We start from the raw sequence: 21604 nt of genomic DNA, 5'->3' as shown, positions 1-21604 counted from the left end.
ATTATCAAAGTCAGATTAACCGAATTGAATTTACTAATTTCATACGTGACATTTGAACTGGCCTTGGTTTTGCTCTGAACAGATAAGGCTAGCCTGTAATATCTGAGAGCCACTCATCGAATCTTCATCTGCGTGCTTTTCAGGGAGTAGTAGGCACCTTTCCAGGTGCTCCACACAATTCCATTATATGAACCTGGAGGAGTTGTATCTGCCCAGTAGTACCTGCCATTGTGATTGTAAAGAAAGCCATACCACAACCACCAGCAGGTGTACCAGAATCCTCCATTATAATCATTAGCACAGCTACCATATGGACTTTGGTCATAGGTTGCAAATGGTTGCCCCATCAAGAAGGACAAAGAATCTGCAGAATACATTTATTTTTTAGTACATATGATTTTAACAGTATTTTAACAAGAATGTATTTTAACAACAGTGTAAACTGACTTTCAGGTAGGAATAATATAATGAGCATTGTGCAGAGATTGATGCACCATTTAGCTGCAATTTTGGCATCCTGACAGGTTTCTCAACAAACAACCATGATTCTCTGTAGTCTGATGACATGTGCCAGAATAACATAGTTGTTTAAAATTGCCGGGAAATACACAAGGCGTCCTGAGATACAGGACATTTTGGACAGAGGGATAATTTTACATAACGTGAAATCTGAACACCTTTTCATTTGACTCAGTAATCTGTTAAATATGTGTTGCAAAGTTAAAATTTGTGCAAAGTTAACTTCTCAATCAATGTAAATGTGCAAAAAAGTTAATGAATGTTGCTTGCATTACTGGTTGCTGGCACCTTCTGGGATGGCCTTACAGGTGCCAGCTAAGTGGGACTGAAAGTAGATATCAATGGGTACAGCTGAGGGCTTTAGTGTTTTACTCACCTGCTCCTCCATCAGTGTAGCTGGTTACATGCAGCTGGTAGCTGTTGACCTCAGAGTCAGTATAGAAACTGAAGTAATGGGCAAAGGCTTGGCCCTTTTTAAAATGTCATTTACACTCTCATAGTGCCCCAGATTTGTCATCAAGTATATAAATTGTCCAGTCCTACCATTTGGACCGAATAATCAAACAAAAACAAACAAACAAACAAAAATACAAAACAACTGTGACGGCGGCGGGTGAATGGAAGCGAGAGGCGGGTCAGCAGAGAGGTAATCTTTATTCTTCATTGGTAGTCCACGATGGAAGCACGGAACCTATACAGAGAAGCTAGTCTTCCTCTAGACAATTGATCATGCGTGGTTCGACTCAACATAGTAGGACCGCTAATGTGCAGCTCCGTCTCCTCGGATCTGGGGGATAAAATAGAGCAGGGAGTGAATGTGGAATGGGTGAAAGTAATTAGTAATCAGGGGATTGTGAATGGGGCAGGTGCGATGTGTAGTCCTTAGCAGGGGTAGGTGTGTCTCCCCTCCTAACTGGCTGACCAACCATGACAACAACAAGATCAAATTATTTAGATTGGTATGTTAAATGCCCTAAACTAAATTGCAACATCAGATTTTTTCAGCAGAATTTAATCAGATAATCAGATAAACTAAAGTGTATTTAATGCAAAACTGTTGTCTCAACTGTATTGATGTTTTCTAAAAAACAGGACATAGGGTTTTATTTGCTTGTTCAGGTGTTCTACAGCAGTAGAGAAATAAAATGTTTATATTTTTGCACTTTAAAGTCTGTTGGAGACCAAATATAATGAATTTCAGCCAAATTATAAAACAATTTCAGCTCATTCATTATAGACCTCTCGAGTCCTATGTTCACATGACTGTAGCCATATCCAAAGCTATACCGTAAAATTGTCAAGAAACATGAAAAAGTTTTTTCTTTATGAAAAATGACAAAACATTATCAGCCAAACAGCCTTTTCCCCATTTTTAGCCGCTTTGTCAAGCCAACTTAAAATTAGTTCACAAACTTTGCCTTTCTAGTTTTTATCTGTTCTCTTATGTTTAGTTTTGTTTGTTTGCTGTTGTACTCCTTTTGATACTCATACCCAGCCCTATCCTGTTCTAGTCTTTTGTTGAGTTAGTTCATTTCTATACATTTGGTTCTCTTAAACTTCTAATTATTTGTTTAATCCTGTCTGTCTGTTTCCATGTTCTTGTCATGGTTTCATACGATCTTTCTGACTCTGATGATCTATACTCCTTCCAAGGCAATATCACTCCATGCATGTGTTCATCCTCAGCCTCTCAACCGTTATTGAGAGAGCAACATTACTGTCATGACTGAGGTACTTTGTTTCGTATTGATATCACTTCAAGCTGACATATTTCAGTCTTCAGAATATTGCAAAAACTACACTGAAGATGAAGCAACAGTAAAATGTATTTCTTTGCTTCTTAATTTTAACCACACAATTCCATAGTAACTTACTGACTCTCACCTAGCCAGAATTCTACACTTGCATTCCCAAAGCCTTTTTTATAATCTGCTCAGGGCCTGTATAAATTCACACTACCATGACCTTTCTGCTGAATCAACTGAGATTAGATTGAGCAGTACAGCAAAAATGGAACAAGAAACATTCAGTACACAAAACATGAAGCTACAACAGCCTATTATCTCACTAGTATTTGCAATCATACTAAAACAGAGTATGCTCAGTCACACATGATTATTTAATGCTCAGTCATTTAATTTAATGTCTACTTTGTTTAATGTTTGCACTTACAGTCCATTTGCCATTGTCAGAACCTCCTCCATTACATGACATATCACAGTACATCTGCATTGGAATCAGGCCCTACTGGGTAGATGGTGTACATCCCCCTGCTGATGGTGCCATTGATTTTGTTTGTGCAGCTATTATATGTATTGAAAATGTCATCACAATCCAGCAGCAGGGCACCTCTAGTAACAGGGACGGACCCTGCCACCAGGGGGAGCACTAGACACAGCAGCAGCCGCTGACAGAGGAGAAAACAAAGAGGTTTTGAGATGTCTTTCTGACAACAATGAACTTCAGTGGGAAATTATATAAACTTACCATATCTGTAACAATTTTCTTCTGAAAAATAAGGAAGATAAAAAAATAAATATAATTAATTACTTTGTGATTAAGACTTAAATTACATTCTTATGGAAAATAGAAAATTATTATAACTATAATATATAATTAGAATATAATTCTAATATAATGACTAATTAAGATAAACTACATTCTTATTGAATTGTATGTAAATTGTTATAGCACAAAATTAGAATGGTTATAATTTAAACTGGCTTTAAACTGTTAATTTTGTCAGATAATAATATTTCACCTTTATGTGACCAATGGTCAGAGAAACCATTGTGGAAGTTCACATATTTACCATGGTATGCTCATATCACTCAAACTATTTGTAATTAAGATTAAATATGTTTGGTTGAATAAATGTAATTATCAGGGATATTAGCACTTGGTCATATATTATCCAGAAGATCAATCGTTATATGTTATTTTATTAGCAAGATTTGTGCTAAGGAGTCCACAGTTTCTCTCACTCCACAGATCTTCTCTCGTTCAGCTGTACAGAGCAATGCATCCTTATTTTATATATGGTCTTTTGCTATGCTGGCAAAGAGCCTGCGATTCAAAGACTCTTGTGTCAGGTTGTGACCACAATTTTTAGCATTCCAGCTTCAGTAAATATGCACACATAGTTCATGAGGTGGATTTAAGAGTAGATTCTTGCATGCATTGTCATTTTACAACCTTAGAGTTATCATGGTACATAATTTCAATAAGGGTTTTAAGTGATTGGAAGACAGGGAGTGGTCGCTAAATAGCTCATAAACAAATCTGTTGGTGGATTATCTGTTACTGAAGGTCTTCTACAGTGTAATATGTGTAAAGAGATTAGATGATGAAGGTCAGATTATGTTTTGCCACACAAGTGGCACTAATGTAGCATGCTGACCTTAGAAGGACTGGTCTGCAATCAGAACCAAGCTAACACATATATTGTGCATCACATAAATTAAGTTAACTTCCGGCAAGTCAGTGCACAGCCCTGGATCCATCACTGCAGCTGTATTCCCATTGCCTTTGTGGTTGGAATAGCACATTCAAGACAGTTAAACACCTGTTTAAAGTTTTAGTTTATTTTGCAAACTTTATATTTTACCCCCTAATGAAGTGTCTCTACAAAGTTGTGTTCAAGTTTCCCTTACAATACAAGCTAGCTATTGGTCTTGTGCTAATGCGTAATTAGATGGAATTTATCATTTCCAGATAACGTGACTCTGACAAGCTCTGCTGTTCCAAATCACACTGTGTACAGAATGAGTCAAAAGATTAGCTGTGCCAAAATTTGGTTTAGTGTAGTATTAAGTTGCATGGTGTCACAAACTCAACATTCCTCGACACGCAAATTGAAAATTGCTTTCGGTTATGAAGACAAACTCTGTGACCTTTCTAGAACAACATGTTGCATGTAGGCAGAGATGTTCAGAAATCCATCCCATCAGCAGAATTTAAGAGGGTTTCCTACAAGCTTCAAGAGCAGAAAGGCTATTTTACATAAAGCCACAGGCACAAGCACTGAGCGATAGAAAGGCTATGACCCAGAGGAGGGTTTATCTACAGAAGAGATGCAGGGACGGGAGGAGGACAGCAGGTGCTGTTGTGTGTAGTTTAGTTCCATGTAGTTTCATTTTCTCCGCCCCTCGTCTGATTTTCCACACCTGTCCCTTGTTTCTAGTCTTGTTAAGTCCATGTATTTAAACCCTGTCTTGTGCCCTGTGTCTTGGCTGTTCATTGTTTACTTGAATGTGCTCTATGACCCTGGACTACTACAATGACTCTGATTTTGGATTTGCCCTTAATAAATCTCACTCCACATTGCACATAAGTCCACCTCCTTACTGCTCAACGTTACAGCAGGCCACGCAGTGTATTGTATCAAATGATATGCTTCTCCCTATTTTCAAATATTTCTTTATTGGAATTATTAGGCTGATTAAAGTAAAACAAAACAAAAGCACAGAAATTAAATCAACCTTAAACAGAATCTCCTAAAGTATGAGGAAACATGGTGTACAGTGAATGTTTTGAGATTTAGATTGCATCTGTACACCCCAGGTTAAATTACTAATGACTCCAAAAACAAACAAAGGTATTCACGTCAAGAGAAAATATCACATCATATCGCAGTCGTTTCTCGTATGGCATTGTTTTTCTGTCATTGTCCCTCTCACATCAGCGATCAGTCATCTGTCATCAGTTATCAATTATAATACCTTTAACAGGTCTTAAAATATAGTATTTGGGTGACTTCCCACAAACCCAGACTGCTCTAACTGGACTTTCTGGAAGGATGTGCGAAAATACACATAATTAAGTAAGTAAGTCATTAACTTGGCCATTTCTAGGATATGACGAATTCACTCCAGCCCACTAGTCTTACCACAGCCAGGCCTAGATCCCCCTCTCCTGAGTACTGATAGGCAACACCTGTTTATCTCCATCTGCTTCCTTTAAAGCCTCCCGTTCTCCCGGGCCACTTTGCCAAGTATTGCTTTCCTAGTATGCCTACCGAGCGTTCTCTTCCCCTGTTGCTTTTCCTGGCTACCGACCTCCTTTTCCTCCCTAGACTACGCCTGTCTCCTAGCCCTTCGGATCACTCTGGACTCTGCCTACCAGTTCTGACCTTGGATATGACCTACTGCTCTCTGCATCGCAATCTCACGGTTACCGATGCTGATCCCACCAACTCCTCACACAGTCCATACCTGTTTATTTATTCTAATTATGCCAGTTCTCTCAGCCTGGGACGGACTTCCTAGTGGGAGGTGCATAGGCACTCCCTGCACTGCCGCCTGGATCCGTGGATATTTGGGAGAGGACCTTGACCGGTGTCTGCATTCACTCCTGAGGTGGAGGGGACACCCCCAGGAATTTCTTGGGGGGGCCCTGGGGATATCGATCCCCGGCTGAGGAGGACCGATGTGCCCCACAACGACTGTAAAGAGGGCGGTTGGGTGGAGCCAATGGGAGCTCCAGAGGGCAGGGCTGAAACCCAAGTACCTTCCCTTCAGCGGACTCACCAGTGAGACTGGAGGTATCCGCTCAAAGCCTCGGAAGCAAACCACCTCTGGGGCGCTCCTAGAGTGGCTGGGAGAAGGAGGACCGTTCGGGGGAGGAGCACGGACAGAACCAGGGTGGACATGCACCCCCGCGTTTTCCTCGAGGCTTGGGACATGGTTACAGCACCTGCGTGGACTGCAGGTGCTGCAGCACAGCGCCGAAAGTGTTTATGTGAAGGCGCGTTTGTCTATCTATGTATGCGCCCATTGTCTGTCTGTTTTTGTAGGCACATCACTCTGTGGGAAAACTGTAGGACTGACCTGAAAGAGGCAGGCGCGCTGCCTCTCTCCCTGTCTTGTGAGGGTTTCCCAGGTGGGAGGTTCCTGGCCCGCCTTGTGCTGGGTGGGCACCAGGCATGGCCGTACTGTGTGCGTGTGTGTATGGCACCCTCGAGTTTGCTATCCTGGAAGGGGAAAGCATCAGGAAACACATCCCTAGGCAGGAGTCTCCATCAGGGAGTGTCTCCCCCCCGCATGTTACGAAGGGCATGGCAGACTGCCCCAAAGGAGGCAGAGATCCTGCCCTCCTCCCTCCTGTTGAGTTCTCCCGGGACATCGGTTCCTAGCCCGCCTCATGTTGGGTGCGCACCAGGCAAAGCCATACTATGTGTACATGGCAGCCTGGGGCTCGCAGTCCTGGAGTGAACGCATCGGGAGCTGTGCCCCTTGGGAGGGGGTTCTGTCACGGGACACTCCCCAACACGACTCGCGTGGTAAGGCCTTCCGTGTGCAGGGGGGTTCACTAATGTTTGTAGCCACACCCCTGTGAAGGCACGCACCTGTACGGGGTTACGTGTTAATGTGTGTCTGTCTATTTAAACCCCCGTCAGTGCGTGCCTCACCATTGGTTATTATTTGTCTGCCTGTTAGTGTCTGAAGTTGTATGTTTGTATTCAGGTTAGTGTCTAGCCGTTGTATATGTTTGTCTAGCCTATGTTAATCATTTACACAAGTGTCTTCATGTTCACCATAACTGTTACGTGTGAGTGCCACCATTGTCTAAATGTTTGTGTCATTAAATGTTTCACCACGTCGAGAGAGTCTGTGCATCCTGCTTCACGCCCTGTGGCACTTGGGCATCGTTACAATAATATATACGAATCTATAATATATTATATATAATATATAATAATCAATGGGCTTCTATAATACCATAACCTGAACTGAAGAGACTTAACTTGATCCAGATTCCTGATAATAAAAATAAGTCTTCTTGCACTTTTCCTGGTAAACAGATGACATTTAATGGCATGCCTGTATCTTTATTTATTTCTTAATGTAAGTTTATTTCCTAATGCACTTCTATCAAGGAAATATCTTATGAAGGAGTTATTTGTAATACTTGATCTAATGTGTCATGTGGACTGCCTCCTGTGGACTACATTCCCCATAATCATATTCGTGCCCAAATGTCATGGATTTCCCCTTTAGCCCCAGATGCCAGGTGTCCGCTAAAACATTTAGCATTGTGAATGTCTAACAGACATCTTGTGACTGTGATTAGCATGTAGCACTTAAAAGGAGCAGAATGCAGGCTCAAATCTGTTACACAAAGACATTTGAACAAAAATTAATGTAAAGCAGATACATTCAACATGACTGCAACAATTGACAGAAAGCAGTGGAAACAGGAGGAATAAATACATAGGTGAAACAGGAAATGCAATGAGACACAGGTGAGACGAGCGAGAGAGTAATTGGACACAGGTGAGACGAGCGAGAGAGTAACTGGACACAGGTGAGACGAGCGAGAGAGTAACTGGACACAGGTGAGACGAGCGAGAGAGTAACTGGACACAGGTGAGAAGAGTATCTGGCGTGGCAGTAATGGTGGTTGGAGCAAGGAGAGGGACAACAGAGAGCACATGACTACAAAAACAAACAGATGATACTTTGGGGGAGCAACACAGACAAGGGTGGTGCCATTAAACATTTATTTCTCATTGATTTGGGCCAACTAAATGAAAATCATAGCAACTGTTGTGAATTCAAATGACATTAAATTTGGCATTGAATTTGTTTCTCCCTCCGTACATGTTAAACAACCCATAGTGTATTTTCCAAGTCGTGCATCATCATAAGGACAGATGCACAATCAGGGAGTGGAGAACAAGTCAAGCTGGTGCACAAGAGCACAGCCAGATGTCCAGGACTGACCAGCTAATTTCTCTGACTTACAGAGCAAAGGCACTTTTGCTTTTTTGGACTCCTGGCTATGGTGCGCTATTGTGGCTGGTACTGGGGCAGTGTTAACTCAGTGGTTAGGGTACTTGTAATCGGAAGGTTGCTGGTTCAAGCCCCACCACTGCCAAGTTGGGAACAGTTGGGCCCCTGAGCAAGACCCTTAACTGCTTAAGTTGTACTCAGTTATAATTGTAAGTTGCTTTGGATAAAAGTGCCAGGTAAATGTAATATAAGTGTTCTGTATATATAACTTCTATCACATTCACCTCAATTAGTGATTTCTTACCCTTGTTTGAAGTGATATACAACAGTAATAACCAATAATGGTAATTATTTCCTAATGATTGGATCAGATGTGCATTGAAATCAATACTGTAGTTACTCTAATGGAGAGACACATTCTAACATACCGTCCATCTCCCATCCTCTGATTGGCTTCCCAAACAGCCCATGTCACAGTACACCTGTACAGGTGTTTCACCTGCAGGGTAGATGGTGTACACTCCACTCAGTGTTTGTCCATTAGCATAGACATCAGAGCAGTCTGTTTCCTGAGAAATAGGGGTGCTCCCCACCAGCAGAGGGAGCACTAGAACCAGAAACATCATGTCCTGGGGGAAAGACATACAGAGAAATACAGTATCCAACAAACAATATAATTGCATCTTGCAATCTGTGTTAATTAATGGCATTTTAGCAATAAAGCAAATTATGCAGTTAAAAAAATAAAAGGACAGTGTGACCTACTGAGTCTAAAGCAGAGATTCACAGTCTGGACCTGGATGGCAGTCACTGCAAACAATAGGGTTAATCAGATAGTCCATTTAACATGAAGAAACAATATGGACTTGTTACATAAACATATTTTTGCCCTCCACAGCAACATTTTTCAGTTTGTTCACCATAGTCTCTTATATTGCCATATTGCTTCATATATTGCCTCGTTCAACCTGCGAGTTCAAGTCATGTTAGCTTGAGATGTACACTTCATTTCCATCACATTCTCCACAGCCACCTTTAGGACTACACTGAGTAGTGAAACCAAACACAGTAGAACAGGATCTGAAAGGTTTTGTTACCATAGTTAACTTCAAAACTACACAGAACAATAGGAAATGGTCTGAAACATGTACATTAAGGGTAAAAGTGTAACTCACCTGTAGTGTTTCTCTCACCCTGTCTCAAGGGTTCTCACTCCCATACTTATAAACCCTGACTGACCCTCAAACCCCTCCTAACTACAGCACGTGTGCCAGCATTGGGAAACTGGAACTTCCTGTGAGGATGACACTGTGTTTGAGCTGTGGTAATTTGGGTTATCTTTCAATTTGTTTAAATTTCCAGATCTATGAAGACCTGGGGTTGGTCTCATGAAGCACAATCAACTTGATTGAGTTCCAGACCAAGTTAATCATACTGTCAGTAAATTGTGATGTTAATATTGTATAATTTTTGTAAATACTTTTATAAATATAATTTTAGTTATGTTTTGGTTTAATGTCAGAAAATCCACTTGTGAGATACTTGACAATTAAATAAAAACATTTTTATTCTGATCATTTGGTGCATTATAATGACTTACTAAAATTGATAAAAGTATATAGAAACCAAATAATAGAACTGTCACAGAATGCTCCTCCCCCCATGAGCAAATGTTACAGAATGGCCAAGCACCACAGGATGCTACTCCCTTGGCAATTAACGGACTTCCCGGAAGAAGTTGCTTACGCACGTCCCAAACTGCTGCCTGGATCTCAGGAGATTGGAGAGAGTACCGCGACCAAGGGTCGCGGAAACTCCGGAGGTGGAGAGAAACGCCCCTTGGAAATTTTTGCGGCGGGCCTAGGGCTATCGAGCCGAGGCCATGGAGAGCCAAGGTGATCCATGAGGACTGCAGTGAGGGTAGTAAGGTGGAGTCGGCGAGGTCTCCAGCCAAGGAGGATAGAGCCCGGGTTCTTCCGCTTCTGTGGACTCACCTGGAGGACTGGAAAGGTCTGCCCAAAACAATTGGATAATCAACTTAATTCCTTTCTTATTTTCTAGAAGTTACAAACTACTTACTTGAATATATTTTGTCTAATGGCTCAGAGTTCCTCGGGGGCACTCCTAGAGCAGCAGGCAAAAGGAGAACCATTAGGGAAGGTGGCACGTTTGGAACTGGGGCAGACGTGCACCCCCGCATGTCCATTTGGGACAAGGAGCCCCTGGGGAGGGATCACCGTCGAATATTGCTTCCCCCCCATGTCACGTAGAGCGTACCGGACTGCCCCGAGAGAGGCAGGGACTCTTGTGTTGGGTGGGCACCGGGCATAGCAGTGCAATGTCTCTGTGTGTGTGTGTGTGTGTGTGTGCACGGTGGCCTGGAGTTCTATGTCCTGGATTGGGATGCTTCAGGAGCCGTGACCCTTGGGAGGGGGTTCTGTCATGAAATATGCCTCTTCCCATGAGTCACGTGGTACGGCCCACCACGTGCAGGGGGATTCACGTGTGTGTCATTTGTAACCACGCCCCCCTGGGGATTGCATACACGGATTAATATCACATGTTTGTCTGTTTATTTAAACCCCGGTCAGTTTATGCTCCCCGTTGGTCATTGTCGCTATGTCGCGTAAGTGGTAACACCTGTTTCTATTGTCTTTAATAATGTGTAGGTTATCCTTGTGATGTGTTGAGTGTGTAGTCATGTTCCCCATAAATGTTATATGTGAGTGCCACCGTTGTTGTCTATGTCTATGTTGTGTTAATAAACGATCCGTCTTCTGTGTCAGAGGCTAATTCATTACAGTTTGAGACTTGATCTCCCCTCAAAGAGGTTTGGGGGGTGGGGGTTGCCCCTTTCTGTGGATCTTTATTGCACACCTTGTAGATTAGACTGAGTAAGGGGTTCCAACACCCCACATATATTTTGGAGACATGGCATGCCTTGTTTCTTGCATATTCAATAGCCTTTGCTTTTAAAATGGGGGGAAAGTATTCCTGTAGGACCACGAATCAATTAACCCAAGAAAATCTTTAAATATTTATTACCAATTTCTAGCTCATGGTTGTAGAATAAAGTTTGTGCATAAAGCATCAAACCCTAGGATGGGTGGAGCAATTGGATAATCAACTTAATTCCTTTCTTATTTTCTAGAAGTTACAAACTACTTACTTGAATATATTTTGTCTAATGGCTCAGATTTCTAATAAACACAATGACAACTGAATTGAATAGGATGAATATTTCAAATGAATAAGGAACAAATAATGAAAAGTATAATGAAACAATGAACACTTGTTTCAATGGACAAAGCAAAATTCATTACATGCAAATATTACAAGTTTGTGTATATCTTCAAATATCAGTGTTAAAAACAGGACAATATAATGTGTCACTATGTCTAATTCCATGTCTGATAAATTGATTCCTTTCCATGTCTGATAAATTAGGGTGTCACAAGGACTTAAGCCACAGGTCTTATCTTCATAACAATGGACTTAAGACCATAATCATAACCTTTCCAATGGTACCATACATTTCCAATGGCAAAATAGGTGCCATCACGTCCCCACAGATAAATACCATTGGGGTTAGCAGAGTGGCAAGTGTTGTACCAAAATGCCCCCAGGTACAACTTAGCACAGTTCCCATCCTTGTTAGAGTCCTGGTCTTTGTCGAAGGTGGAGAACTTCTGTTCATTGCTTATGGCCAGCGAGTCACCTGCACACAAGTGGAACTGTATGTACAAACATACTTTCTATATTCAAAACTTTACAAAACAATAACTTTACACAATTATCAACATAAAAGTAGATATTTATAGGGCCTAAAATATGTGGACATATGTACTTGTATGTGGTATGTGGTCTTTCTTGATTTTGTACACACACACACACACACACACACACACACACACATATATATATATATATATATATATATATATATATATATATATATATATACGAAGAAGGAAATTCCAGGTGAGTAACTGTCACATACACAGACCGGAGCGTTCCCTGTTTCCCGGTCAATCTAGTCACTTCTGGGTTAACGTCAGTATCCATCTCCTCCCCTTTGTCTCCAGCTGTTCATTCTGTAACATTGAGCAGTAAGGAGGCGGACGCATGTGTGGAGAAGAGCGAGATTTAATAGGGGCAAATCCAAAATCAGAGTCACTAAAACGGTCCAGGGTCATATTACCAACATGGAGAGTACGTGGATACATGATTAACAAACACACGAAGGCAAACAGGAGAAGCAAGCTAAAGAAAACTCAGGGCTAAGAAACACGAAGATGTTGGCTAGGATACATGGAGTACAAACCAACCATACAAACACATTCACAACCATTAGTTTAAACATACATTCATCACCATTAACACATTCAATGAACAGCCAAAACACAGGGGTCAAGACAGGGTTTAAATGCATGAACTAAACGAGGGATAGGTGTTCAAACGAGGGGAGGAGAAAACGAAACTATGGAATGGAACTAAAAAACACAAGAGTGGGAAAACACGGAACATGGAAGCTGGGAGGGACTGATCATGACAGTAACCCCCCCCCCCCAAAGCGTGCAACACCAGGGCTGCGCAAAAACAAGAACCACCAAAACAAAACAGGACTAGGACGAGACACCAACTAGAACAGAATGGGCAAGACGCGGAACAGGGACAGGACCCAGACGAGACACAGGAGTAGAAACAGGAGCCAAACAAGGGGCATGACGAGGAACAGGCACCGGAACAGGACAAGAACCAGGAGAAAAAGCAGGCAAAGACACAGGAACCAAAGGAACAAGAGTGACAGGAAAAGAAGCAACAGGAACAGGTGCAGAAACAGCAGCAGGTGCGGACGCAGAAGCAGGAGCAGAAACAGAACACACAACAGAAACAGCCTGAGGGAAAAGCGAGAAAAGTGCTGGGAGGCAGGACAAGGAGTACAAAAATGCAAAAAAGAGCAGGCCAAAGACAAAAACAGACACGGGCACTGGAATGGACACACGGACAGACAACACAACAGGAGCAAAAACAAAACCAGGCAACGGAGAAGGCAAAAACAACGGGGCAGTAGGAGCAGGCAACAATGGAGAAATAAGAGGCATACAGGGAACAGGAGACACAGGCCGGGGCGGGGAGGGCGGGAACCCAGCGGTGGAGGCAGCAGGAGGGCTTCCAGGAGCAACCATGTTCCCCCGCTTGTCACGGGGGAGCTTCCTGTTCCCCCGCTTGTCACGACCCTGTTCCTGTCCAGTGTTTGGTCCCGAGTCCTGTGCGTGCCCCTAATCTTGTCCAGAACCCTGCCCATAGTCCTGGCCCTGGACCGGTCCCTACTCTTCTGTCTGCCTCTCGCTTTGTCTCTCAAGTTCAAGTTCAAGTTCGGTTTATTCGTCACATACATAGTCATACACAGTATAACGCGCAGTGAAATGGTGGAGAGTGCTCTGCCCAAATTGAGGAAGAGAAACAGGGGTGCATAGAGAAAAATATATATATGCAGATAAATATATATATTCTATGTATGTACAAAAATATATTAACAATGTATGTACAATATATGTATATTATGATTATATACACAATGTACAATGTATATGGTTTGGTATATATGTACACAATCTACAGAATGTACAGATCCATTTTGTATAATAACATATCTACAGTTGTTGTGTAACAGGGTAATTGAGTATAAATCTAAATCTATATATACAGATGTACAGATATACAGTCATGTTACATGGTGGTGGTGGTGGTCCCCACAGTTTATCAGTTTCCCTGATTCAGGGCCCGAATGGCCTGTGGGAAGAAGCCCCTCTTCAGCCTCTCTGTCTTGGTCTTCAGGGAGCGGAAGCACCTCCCTGACCTCAACAGAGAGAAGAGTCTATTGTTGGGATGGGTGGGGTCCTTCACAATTTTCCTGGCCTTGGTCTGGCACCGCTTGTAGTAGATGGTCTGCAGGTCAGGAAGTTCCGTGTGAGTGATGCGCTCTGCTGAACGCACTACCCTTTGGAGTGCTTGTTTGTCCTGCTTGGTGCTATTCCCAAACCAGACTGTGATGTTCCCCGTGAGGATGCTCTCGATAGTGCAGGTGTAGAAGTTCCGCAGTACTTTGGAGGGCAGTCTGAAGTCCCTTAGGCATCTGAGGTGGTAAAGACGCTGACGAGCCTTCTTTGCCAGGGAGTTGGTATGGCAGGACCAGGACAGGTCCTGCGAGATGTGAACTCCAAGGTACCTGAAACTATCTACTCTCTCCACCGTGGTTCCACTGATCCTCACAGGTTGGTAGTGCCGCTCCTGCTTCTTGCTGCAATCCACGATCAGCTCCTTTGTCTTACTGACGTTTAGGAGGAGATTATTTTCCTGGCACCAGTTTTCCAGGTGTTTAATCTCCTCCAGGTAGGCCCTCTCGTCCTTGTCCGAGATCAGACGCATGACAACGGTGTCGTCAGCAAACTTGACAATGATGGTGGAGCTGGAAGTGGCTGTGCAGTCGTAGGTGTACAGTGAGTAGAGCAGGGGGCTTAGGACACAACCCTGAGGAGCTCCAGTGCTGAGGGTGAGGGTGGATGAGGCGCAGTTGCCCACCCGTACTGATTGTGGTCTGTCTGTTAGGAAGTTGGAGATCCAGTCCCACAGGGATGTGTGCAGTCCTAGATCTCCCAACTTAATAGTGAGTAGGGAGGGGATGATAGTGTTAAATGCTGAACTGTAGTCGACAAATAGCATTTTAACATAATTTCCCCTCCCTTCGTCCAGGTGAGTCAGTGTAGTGTGGAGCAGATGTGCAATTGCATCGTCAGTGGAGCGGTTGTAGCAGTATGCAAACTGCAGTGGGTCCATGGAGGCTGGAAGTGAAGATGTGATGAAGTCTCTGACTAGCTTTTCAAAGCACTTCATCACGACTGATGTGAGGGCGACAGGGCAGTAGTCATTGAGGTCGGAGGGTCGAGGTTTCTTCTGGACGGGGACGATGGTGGACCGCTTGAAGCTGGACGGGACGATACCGAGCGTCAGGGAGAGATTGAAGATGTCGGTGAATACCGGGGCTAGCTGATCTGCGCAGGCTTTGAGGACCCTCCCGCAGATACCGTCTGGTCCCATCGCCTTCCTGGTATTCACCCTTTGCTTCCTGGTATTCACCCTCTGCCCCTTTGCTTACTGCTCGTGTTGATCCTTCGTTTGTCCCTTGTCTTTTCCCGGCTTCTGACTTCTTTTCTGTCCCTTCCAATTTGGTTAGTTTCACACTTCAGGAGTAACATGATAAGGGGGCGGTTCTGTCACGTCCACAGCCCGGAGCATTCCCCATTTCCTGGGCAACCTAGTCAATTCCGGGTTTATGTCAGTTTCCATGGTTCCATGTCTGCTCCCCTTTGTCTCCCGCTGTTCCTAGTTTGTCCCTGATTGTATTCCTATGTATACCCCATTCCTGCATCTCTTGTTGGTCGGTCATTGGTTTGGTAATGTGTGTTTAGTTAGATCTCGTTTGTCCTCGCTCATGTTTGTGTCTCTGGTAAGATCCCGTTTGTCTTAGCTCTGCACTCGCATATGTTTAGTATTTTCCCATTTGATCTCGCTCCTCGTTTCTATGTACTTTCTCCCCGCGCTCCCTGTTTAGTTACCCTCACTGTCACTATTGCTTTCCTTGTTTAATTCTCTGCTGTTTGCTCCACTATTGTACTTTCACTGTTTGTTGTCTATGCTGCCTTACCCATTAATGCTGTCTGTCTTTGGTTCTGTTCTGTGATTGTTTTGTTTGTTTGTTATTAAACCTATTATTTATTTAGTCTATTCTATTTGTCACATTCATTATGGCATTCCAGGTTAGTCCCTTTTTGCATAACGCTGGCACGTCGCATGTGTGTTCGCCCTCGCTCACCAACCCTCCTGCCTTACAGTAACTTTCAGACAGAGATCCTTCTTTATCACTTTATCAAAGTGCTTCTGAATTAGTAGTAGGAGGAGGTGGAACCAACTACTAATTCAGAAGCACTTTGGTTGCACAAGTATGTGTACTTCACACATATACATACAATTTTTTTTTTCTCCACCAAGGTACTTGTAGCCACCCTCAACATCTGCCATATTACCCTCTGGTAGTGTGAGCCCCTCTGTTCTAGCCACTTTCCCGCTCCTTGTAACCATACCATCACACATATCCAGTCTTCATTACATTCCGATGTCATTGCTGTATATCCTGGTAAGATGGATTAGTGAGTCAATGTCTCATTCATTTCTGGCATACAGCTTGATGTCATCTTTGAACAGGAGGTGGCTGATAGTTGCTCCATTCCATAGCTGGTATCTGTAGCCACTCTTGGTGATGATTTCACTGAGTGGGTTCACACTAGTGCAGAACAGTAGTATCTCATTGATAAATCCTGCACTTAATGGTGACCCATGCTATTGGCTTGCGGTTGGCCTCTAGGGTTGTCTTCCACAGCTCCCTTGCATTCTTGATGAAGTCTCTAAGATTCCTGTTGATGTTATACAGCCTCAAGCTTTCCAGGATTCATGTGTAGGACACTGATTCATTCTTGTAATCAAGCCAAGCAGTGCACAGGTTGGTCTTGCTGGTCTTACTGTCTCAAGTGACCAGCAGCTGGTATGTGCCTACTTATCTTAGGCACAGTGATGCCTTATAGGAGGTTCAATGTTGTACAGAGGCAGGTTAATGCACAGTAGTTGGACAGAACTTACCCTTTCTTGGGGTCCTTCAGGATCAGGACAGTCTGACCTTCAGTTAACAGTTCAGGATGGGTTCCATCCATTAGACATTCAAAATCTAGAACTCTGAAACTGTACACTTAGCAGAAGGAGGGTGGCCAAGGAATAGTGAGCACTAGAGCCGCTATCCAGGATGAAACAACCAATATCCAGGAATACACCAAGGTAATGACCCCAAATGATGAAGTGCTTGGTGAGTCACTCAGACAGCAGAAACCCACGGAGGACAGAAATGAGGAGGAGCAGGGTCCATCATGGGAGGAAAAACACCTGCATGGTATGTACCACTGGCAGATAGTGGAGAAATCCTTCCAAAGGCTGGAAAAGACTGGATTGAAAGACAGCACAGAGGCACTAATCAGGGCAACACAGGAACAATTGCTAAACATGAGCTCAGTAGAGGCTGGAATATACCACACCAGTCAGGCCCCCAGAGGCAGGCTGTGCAAAAATGCCCCTGAGACAATCCAGCTCAAAACAGCAGGGTGCAAGATGCCAGCAGGCAGGGTGTACATGGAACAACAAAACCAAGTGGCTGATATAGTGTTCAAAAACATCTGCACTTAGAACAGAGTACTGGAAGTGGGATATACCCCCAAAGGTGGTGGAAAATTATAGTGCTAAGATCCTGTAGGACTTTTAAATACAGACAGACAAGATGGTTTTGGCTAACCAACTGGGCATAGTATGGACAAACAGCAAAAGAGGGCTGAAGTGATAGATGTGGCGATCCCAAGTGATTGCAACATCAGGATCAAGGAACATGAAAAGTTCAAGAAATACTAAGGGCTGAAAGAAGAGCTAGAAAATATGTGGAAGGTGAAGGAAACTGTGGTTCCCATGGTAATTGGAGCACTAGGGGCTGTGATCCTCAAAGTGGGAGAATGGTTTCAGCAGATTCCTAGAGCGTGAGTGGGGAATGTATGTATGTGTATATATATATCTCCCCACTCTCGCTCGGGATAGTATGCTGTGTATGTGGTCTGGGCCTTAAACATGAAAAGTAGAACATAACTATGCCCTTGAACTAATCAACATCCATACTACTCTATTTCCATCTCTCTCTCTCATGTGTTTTCCAATTTACTTGTGTGAACTAGTGTGAACTATGTCTTAATAGGTAAGTTAAAAGCAAAACAACTAAACCTCAACCACTTTTTTTCTCTCACCCTCACCCACCTGCTCCTCCATTGATGAAGCCGCTAACATGGAGTTTGTATCCTTCAGTTTCAGATTCCACAGAGAAAGAGGAGTACCGGGCGTACACCGTCACACCCTCAAAGTCCTGCAGGTCCACTCTCAACTCATACTTCCTCTTGCGTGTGAGTTGATAGAGGTTCTCTAATCCTGAGGGTGTAGGACATACACATGTTTTAAAGGTTATTAATGAAGCTTCATGTGAAAATGCAAGTATATTATATAAGAAGCAATACTTAATTTCTTATTGTAAGAACTTCCTGTGCTTTTCCAGATTTTTTATTAGTTTAATATACATAAATCTTACCAGAGGTGATTATTCAAGTGAAAAATTAATCAGACAAATGACTTTACATAATGTGATCAAATGTTAACACCATTTCACATACATTTTTTAGGTTTGCTAACTTAAAAAAAAACTTTAAAAAAACCTTAAAAACTCACAATTTATTTATTTGTTATATTGTATATATTACCAGGAGGAAAGATTTTAATTAATGTATTTATGTACAGATCCAATGGAAATGTTTACACTAATTTTAAAGCAGAAATGATAACGCAGTAAGTATAATTACTTGGTGTTTTGGCCCTTTCCTGTAACGTATAAAGTCATGTCATGGGTGCAGAACATGTAGGGAAAAAAAAGGAGCAAGCAATTGCGAGTCTCCAAGCGAAGAGCTCAATTCAACGAACCAAAAAGAAAAACCATAAAAGTGCACTAATGATAACAAAAGCTAACCAACGTAACTTTAATGACCGACGACCGTCCTGGAAACGAAAAGGGCTTATAAAAGGCACAGCACAATAACATAACAATGCCCATTTGTTGTGGCGAATGAAGCACAACACACACCACCTGAAGGAGGAACGAGGAACAAGGAACGTGGAACACAAGACGGAACTTTAAAAGGCCGCCGCCACATAACAGAGGCAACCAGCAGGAAGACAAAGTGAAGTTTTCTATTGGGCCATGGGGTGAAGCTAAATATATGCCCACCTGCAAGAGGGATTTAGTGAAGTTTAACTGGAGATAGAAACTACAAGCCTACAGGGCAATAAACTAATGATAATGCTCTGTCAATCTAATTAATATCTATATTTTTTCTTTTCTGTCCCTTATCTGATCTGTCCCTTTCTCCCTGATACACATTGCTGTAAGTGCTTACCCAGCCAATATTCACCATCCTTGTTCCCAAAACCATTCTTGTAGTGCTTCCATGGTTTGTAGAAATTCACACTTCCATCCATTCTCCTCTGAAACACCTAGGGTAAAGACATTAATATTTCATAATTATAACTTTATTTTAACCATACATCTTTAATCATTACCAGCCATGGTTCCCACAAAGGCTGAAATTCAAGACCTGCTGTACATAAAAATTCAACAACACATACAACAGTCAGCAATTTAGTAAGCAGCAATTTAATAAGTAGCAATCATAAATACTAAATATTATCTTTTTATCTTTTTCCATCAGATTCTTCTTCTAATTTTGTATTAATATCCTTTTAATGTACTTTTAAAGCATTTTAATGTTTTACATTTTTGCCATTGTAAGTTATAAACTTTTAAGTTAACAAGTACCTCTGTCAGTGACATCTTACGCTTATTTCATACAATGTAAGACAATGTCAGTAATAACCAAGCATGGTGATTAATTTATAATGACTGGATTAGATGTGCACTGAAATCCAGTCTGTACTCTAATGGAGAGACACATTCTAACATACCGTCCATCTCCCATCCTCTGATTGGCTTCCCAAATAGCCCAGATCACAGTACACCTGTACAGGTGTGTCACCTGCAGGGTAGATGGTGTACACTCCACTCAGAGTTTGTCCATTAGCATAGACATCAGAGCAGTCTGTTTCCTGAGAAACAGGGGTGCTTCCCACCAGCAGGGGGAGCACTAGAGCCAGAAAGACTATGTCCTGAGGAAAGACATACAGGCAGACTTAGAAATACAATAATCAATAAAACTGCATATGTGCATACTGATTAAAGGCAATCATAAAACCTTTTTAATAAGAAATGTTTTTAAAATAATTTGTAACATTTTATTAGAAGTCAATTTAAATATTTGAATATGGCAGGTAATGAGCAGATTAGAATATGCAGTTTGAAAGATGCAAAGACAATGTGACCTACTGTCATTTCAGTTTGAGCCTAAAGTAGAGATTAGCAGTCTGGACCTGGATGTTAGTCAAATTAAATGACTGGGTTAATCAGATAGTCCATTTAACATGAAGAAATATTGTTACATAAACACACTTTTTTCCCCAAACCTTGTTCAGTTTGTCCACTAGAGTATTTTAATACCTTTTGTAAAGTAAACTCTGCTGCCTGTAAGTGATTTTATTTATGAGAGGTACAGTTTGTTACCATAGTTACCTTCGAAACTACACAAAACAGTAGGAAAGTGTCTGGAACATGTACATTAAGGGTCTAAGTGTAACTCACCTGTAGCGTTTCACTCACTGTCTCAAGTGTTCTCACTCACATGCTTATAAACCCTGACTGACCCTCAAACCCCTCCTAACTACAGCATGTGTGCCAGCATTAGGAAATTTCTTAAGGAAATTCCTGTAAGTGGAGACATCATGGGTGGAGTGTGGACATGTGATTTAGCTGCAGGCACACTATATTAACACACAAACACACACACAAACATCCTGCGTTCTCGGGTCAGAGTGAAGTATTTGCTTACCACTTGCACAGTTAACAGATGTTTTGACCTTGCTAAATCTCTGTGGAGTCTCTTGCAACATATCTGTTTCGTGATTGCAACATTGCAATTGTGGTAGCCTTAAAGACACACATTTACACACAAAAATTATAGCACAAAGGATTGTGCTCATCCCATTAACTACATATACAACTATACATTTATACAACTATACATTTATAAAAGCAATTTTTCTTAAATTTGTAACACCTTTTAAACAAATTAATCCATTCAATGGTAGAAATAAAAATGTTTTAGTAAATTATTTATTTGTAAGTAAACAAAGACTACTTTTTTTTAATCAATTCATATTTATGTCAAATATTTTGTGCTTTCTAAACACATTCCAGAATAAAAATGCCAGAAATAAAAACAGTGATTTTTTTTTATACTCTAAATAAGATTATAAAAACAAATCACTCACCACCAATTTTATTTAAGTGCAAAGATACCGAGATACATCATTCAATCATGTATCAGATTAGGATGCTGCTATGCAGTTCCTTGATTAGTTTTTCACTGGAGCTGCAAAGATATTGTATCTAGCAGGAAGTAGAAGCCATTGCACCCAAATAATTTTGAGCTTTCTGAAACAATTTTGTTTTCAAAGGAAGAGAGCAATTCCAATAATCCAAGATGTCTACCTCTGTAATATTATAGCCAACAACTAAGTGGTGTAGTTTTGTTTTGGACAGATTATAATAT

At 41.9% G+C, this 21604-nt stretch overlaps 2 protein-coding genes across 2 annotated transcripts; both read right to left on the bottom strand.

The window, feature by feature from the left end:
- Nucleotides 1–214: 214 nt before the first annotated feature.
- LOC145652064 (uncharacterized) lies at nt 215–11139 on the bottom strand. The gene is made up of 5 exons (XM_081701432.1): nt 9018–11139; nt 8681–8881; nt 3007–3027; nt 2692–2926; nt 215–1306 (listed from the first exon to the last, which is right to left on the bottom strand). Exons 2-4 carry the CDS (start codon nt 8876–8878, stop codon nt 2735–2737), a joined length of 411 nt encoding a protein of 136 aa, XP_081557558.1. The 5' UTR covers nt 8879–8881; nt 9018–11139; the 3' UTR covers nt 215–1306; nt 2692–2734.
- Nucleotides 11140–11476: 337 nt separating this feature from the next.
- On the bottom strand, nt 11477–20372 carry LOC113569202 (microfibril-associated glycoprotein 4-like). Its single transcript, XM_035535181.2, has 5 exons — nt 20323–20372; nt 19905–20105; nt 19340–19436; nt 18156–18323; nt 11477–11970 (listed from the first exon to the last, which is right to left on the bottom strand). The coding sequence occupies exons 1-5, from the start codon at nt 20326–20328 to the stop codon at nt 11714–11716; spliced, it is 729 nt and encodes a 242-aa protein (XP_035391074.1). The 5' UTR covers nt 20329–20372; the 3' UTR covers nt 11477–11713.
- Nucleotides 20373–21604: the final 1232 nt, after the last annotated feature.

Source organism: Electrophorus electricus, chromosome 18, assembly GCF_041902795.1.
Source record: "Electrophorus electricus isolate QZ-2024a chromosome 18, ASM4190279v1, whole genome shotgun sequence".
Classification (NCBI taxonomy): domain Eukaryota; kingdom Metazoa; phylum Chordata; class Actinopteri; order Gymnotiformes; family Gymnotidae; genus Electrophorus; species Electrophorus electricus.
Note: the sequence above shows the minus strand (reverse complement) of the source record. Positions and strands in the feature narration are given on the sequence as shown.

Bases quoted from the DNA above. Each gene is read 5' to 3' on its own strand.
- LOC145652064 (XM_081701432.1), bottom strand. From the start codon at position 8,878: ATGATGTTTCTGGTTCTAGTGCTCCCTCTGCTGGTGGGGAGCACCCCT. The intron at 3,028-8,680 runs GTATGTTAGAAT...CTTATTTTTCAG, and splicing joins CAGAGGATGGGAGATGGACG to AAGAAAATTGTTACAGATAT. The intron at 2,927-3,006 runs GTAAGTTTATAT...CTCCTCTGTCAG, and splicing joins AGAAAATTGTTACAGATATG to CGGCTGCTGCTGTGTCTAGT.
- LOC113569202 (XM_035535181.2), bottom strand. The intron at 19,437-19,904 runs GTATGTTAGAAT...TCTTTACCCTAG, and splicing joins CAGAGGATGGGAGATGGACG to GTGTTTCAGAGGAGAATGGA. The intron at 11,971-18,155 runs GTGGGTGAGGGT...ACTTGTGTGCAG, and splicing joins CTTCATCAATGGAGGAGCAG to GTGACTCGCTGGCCATAAGC.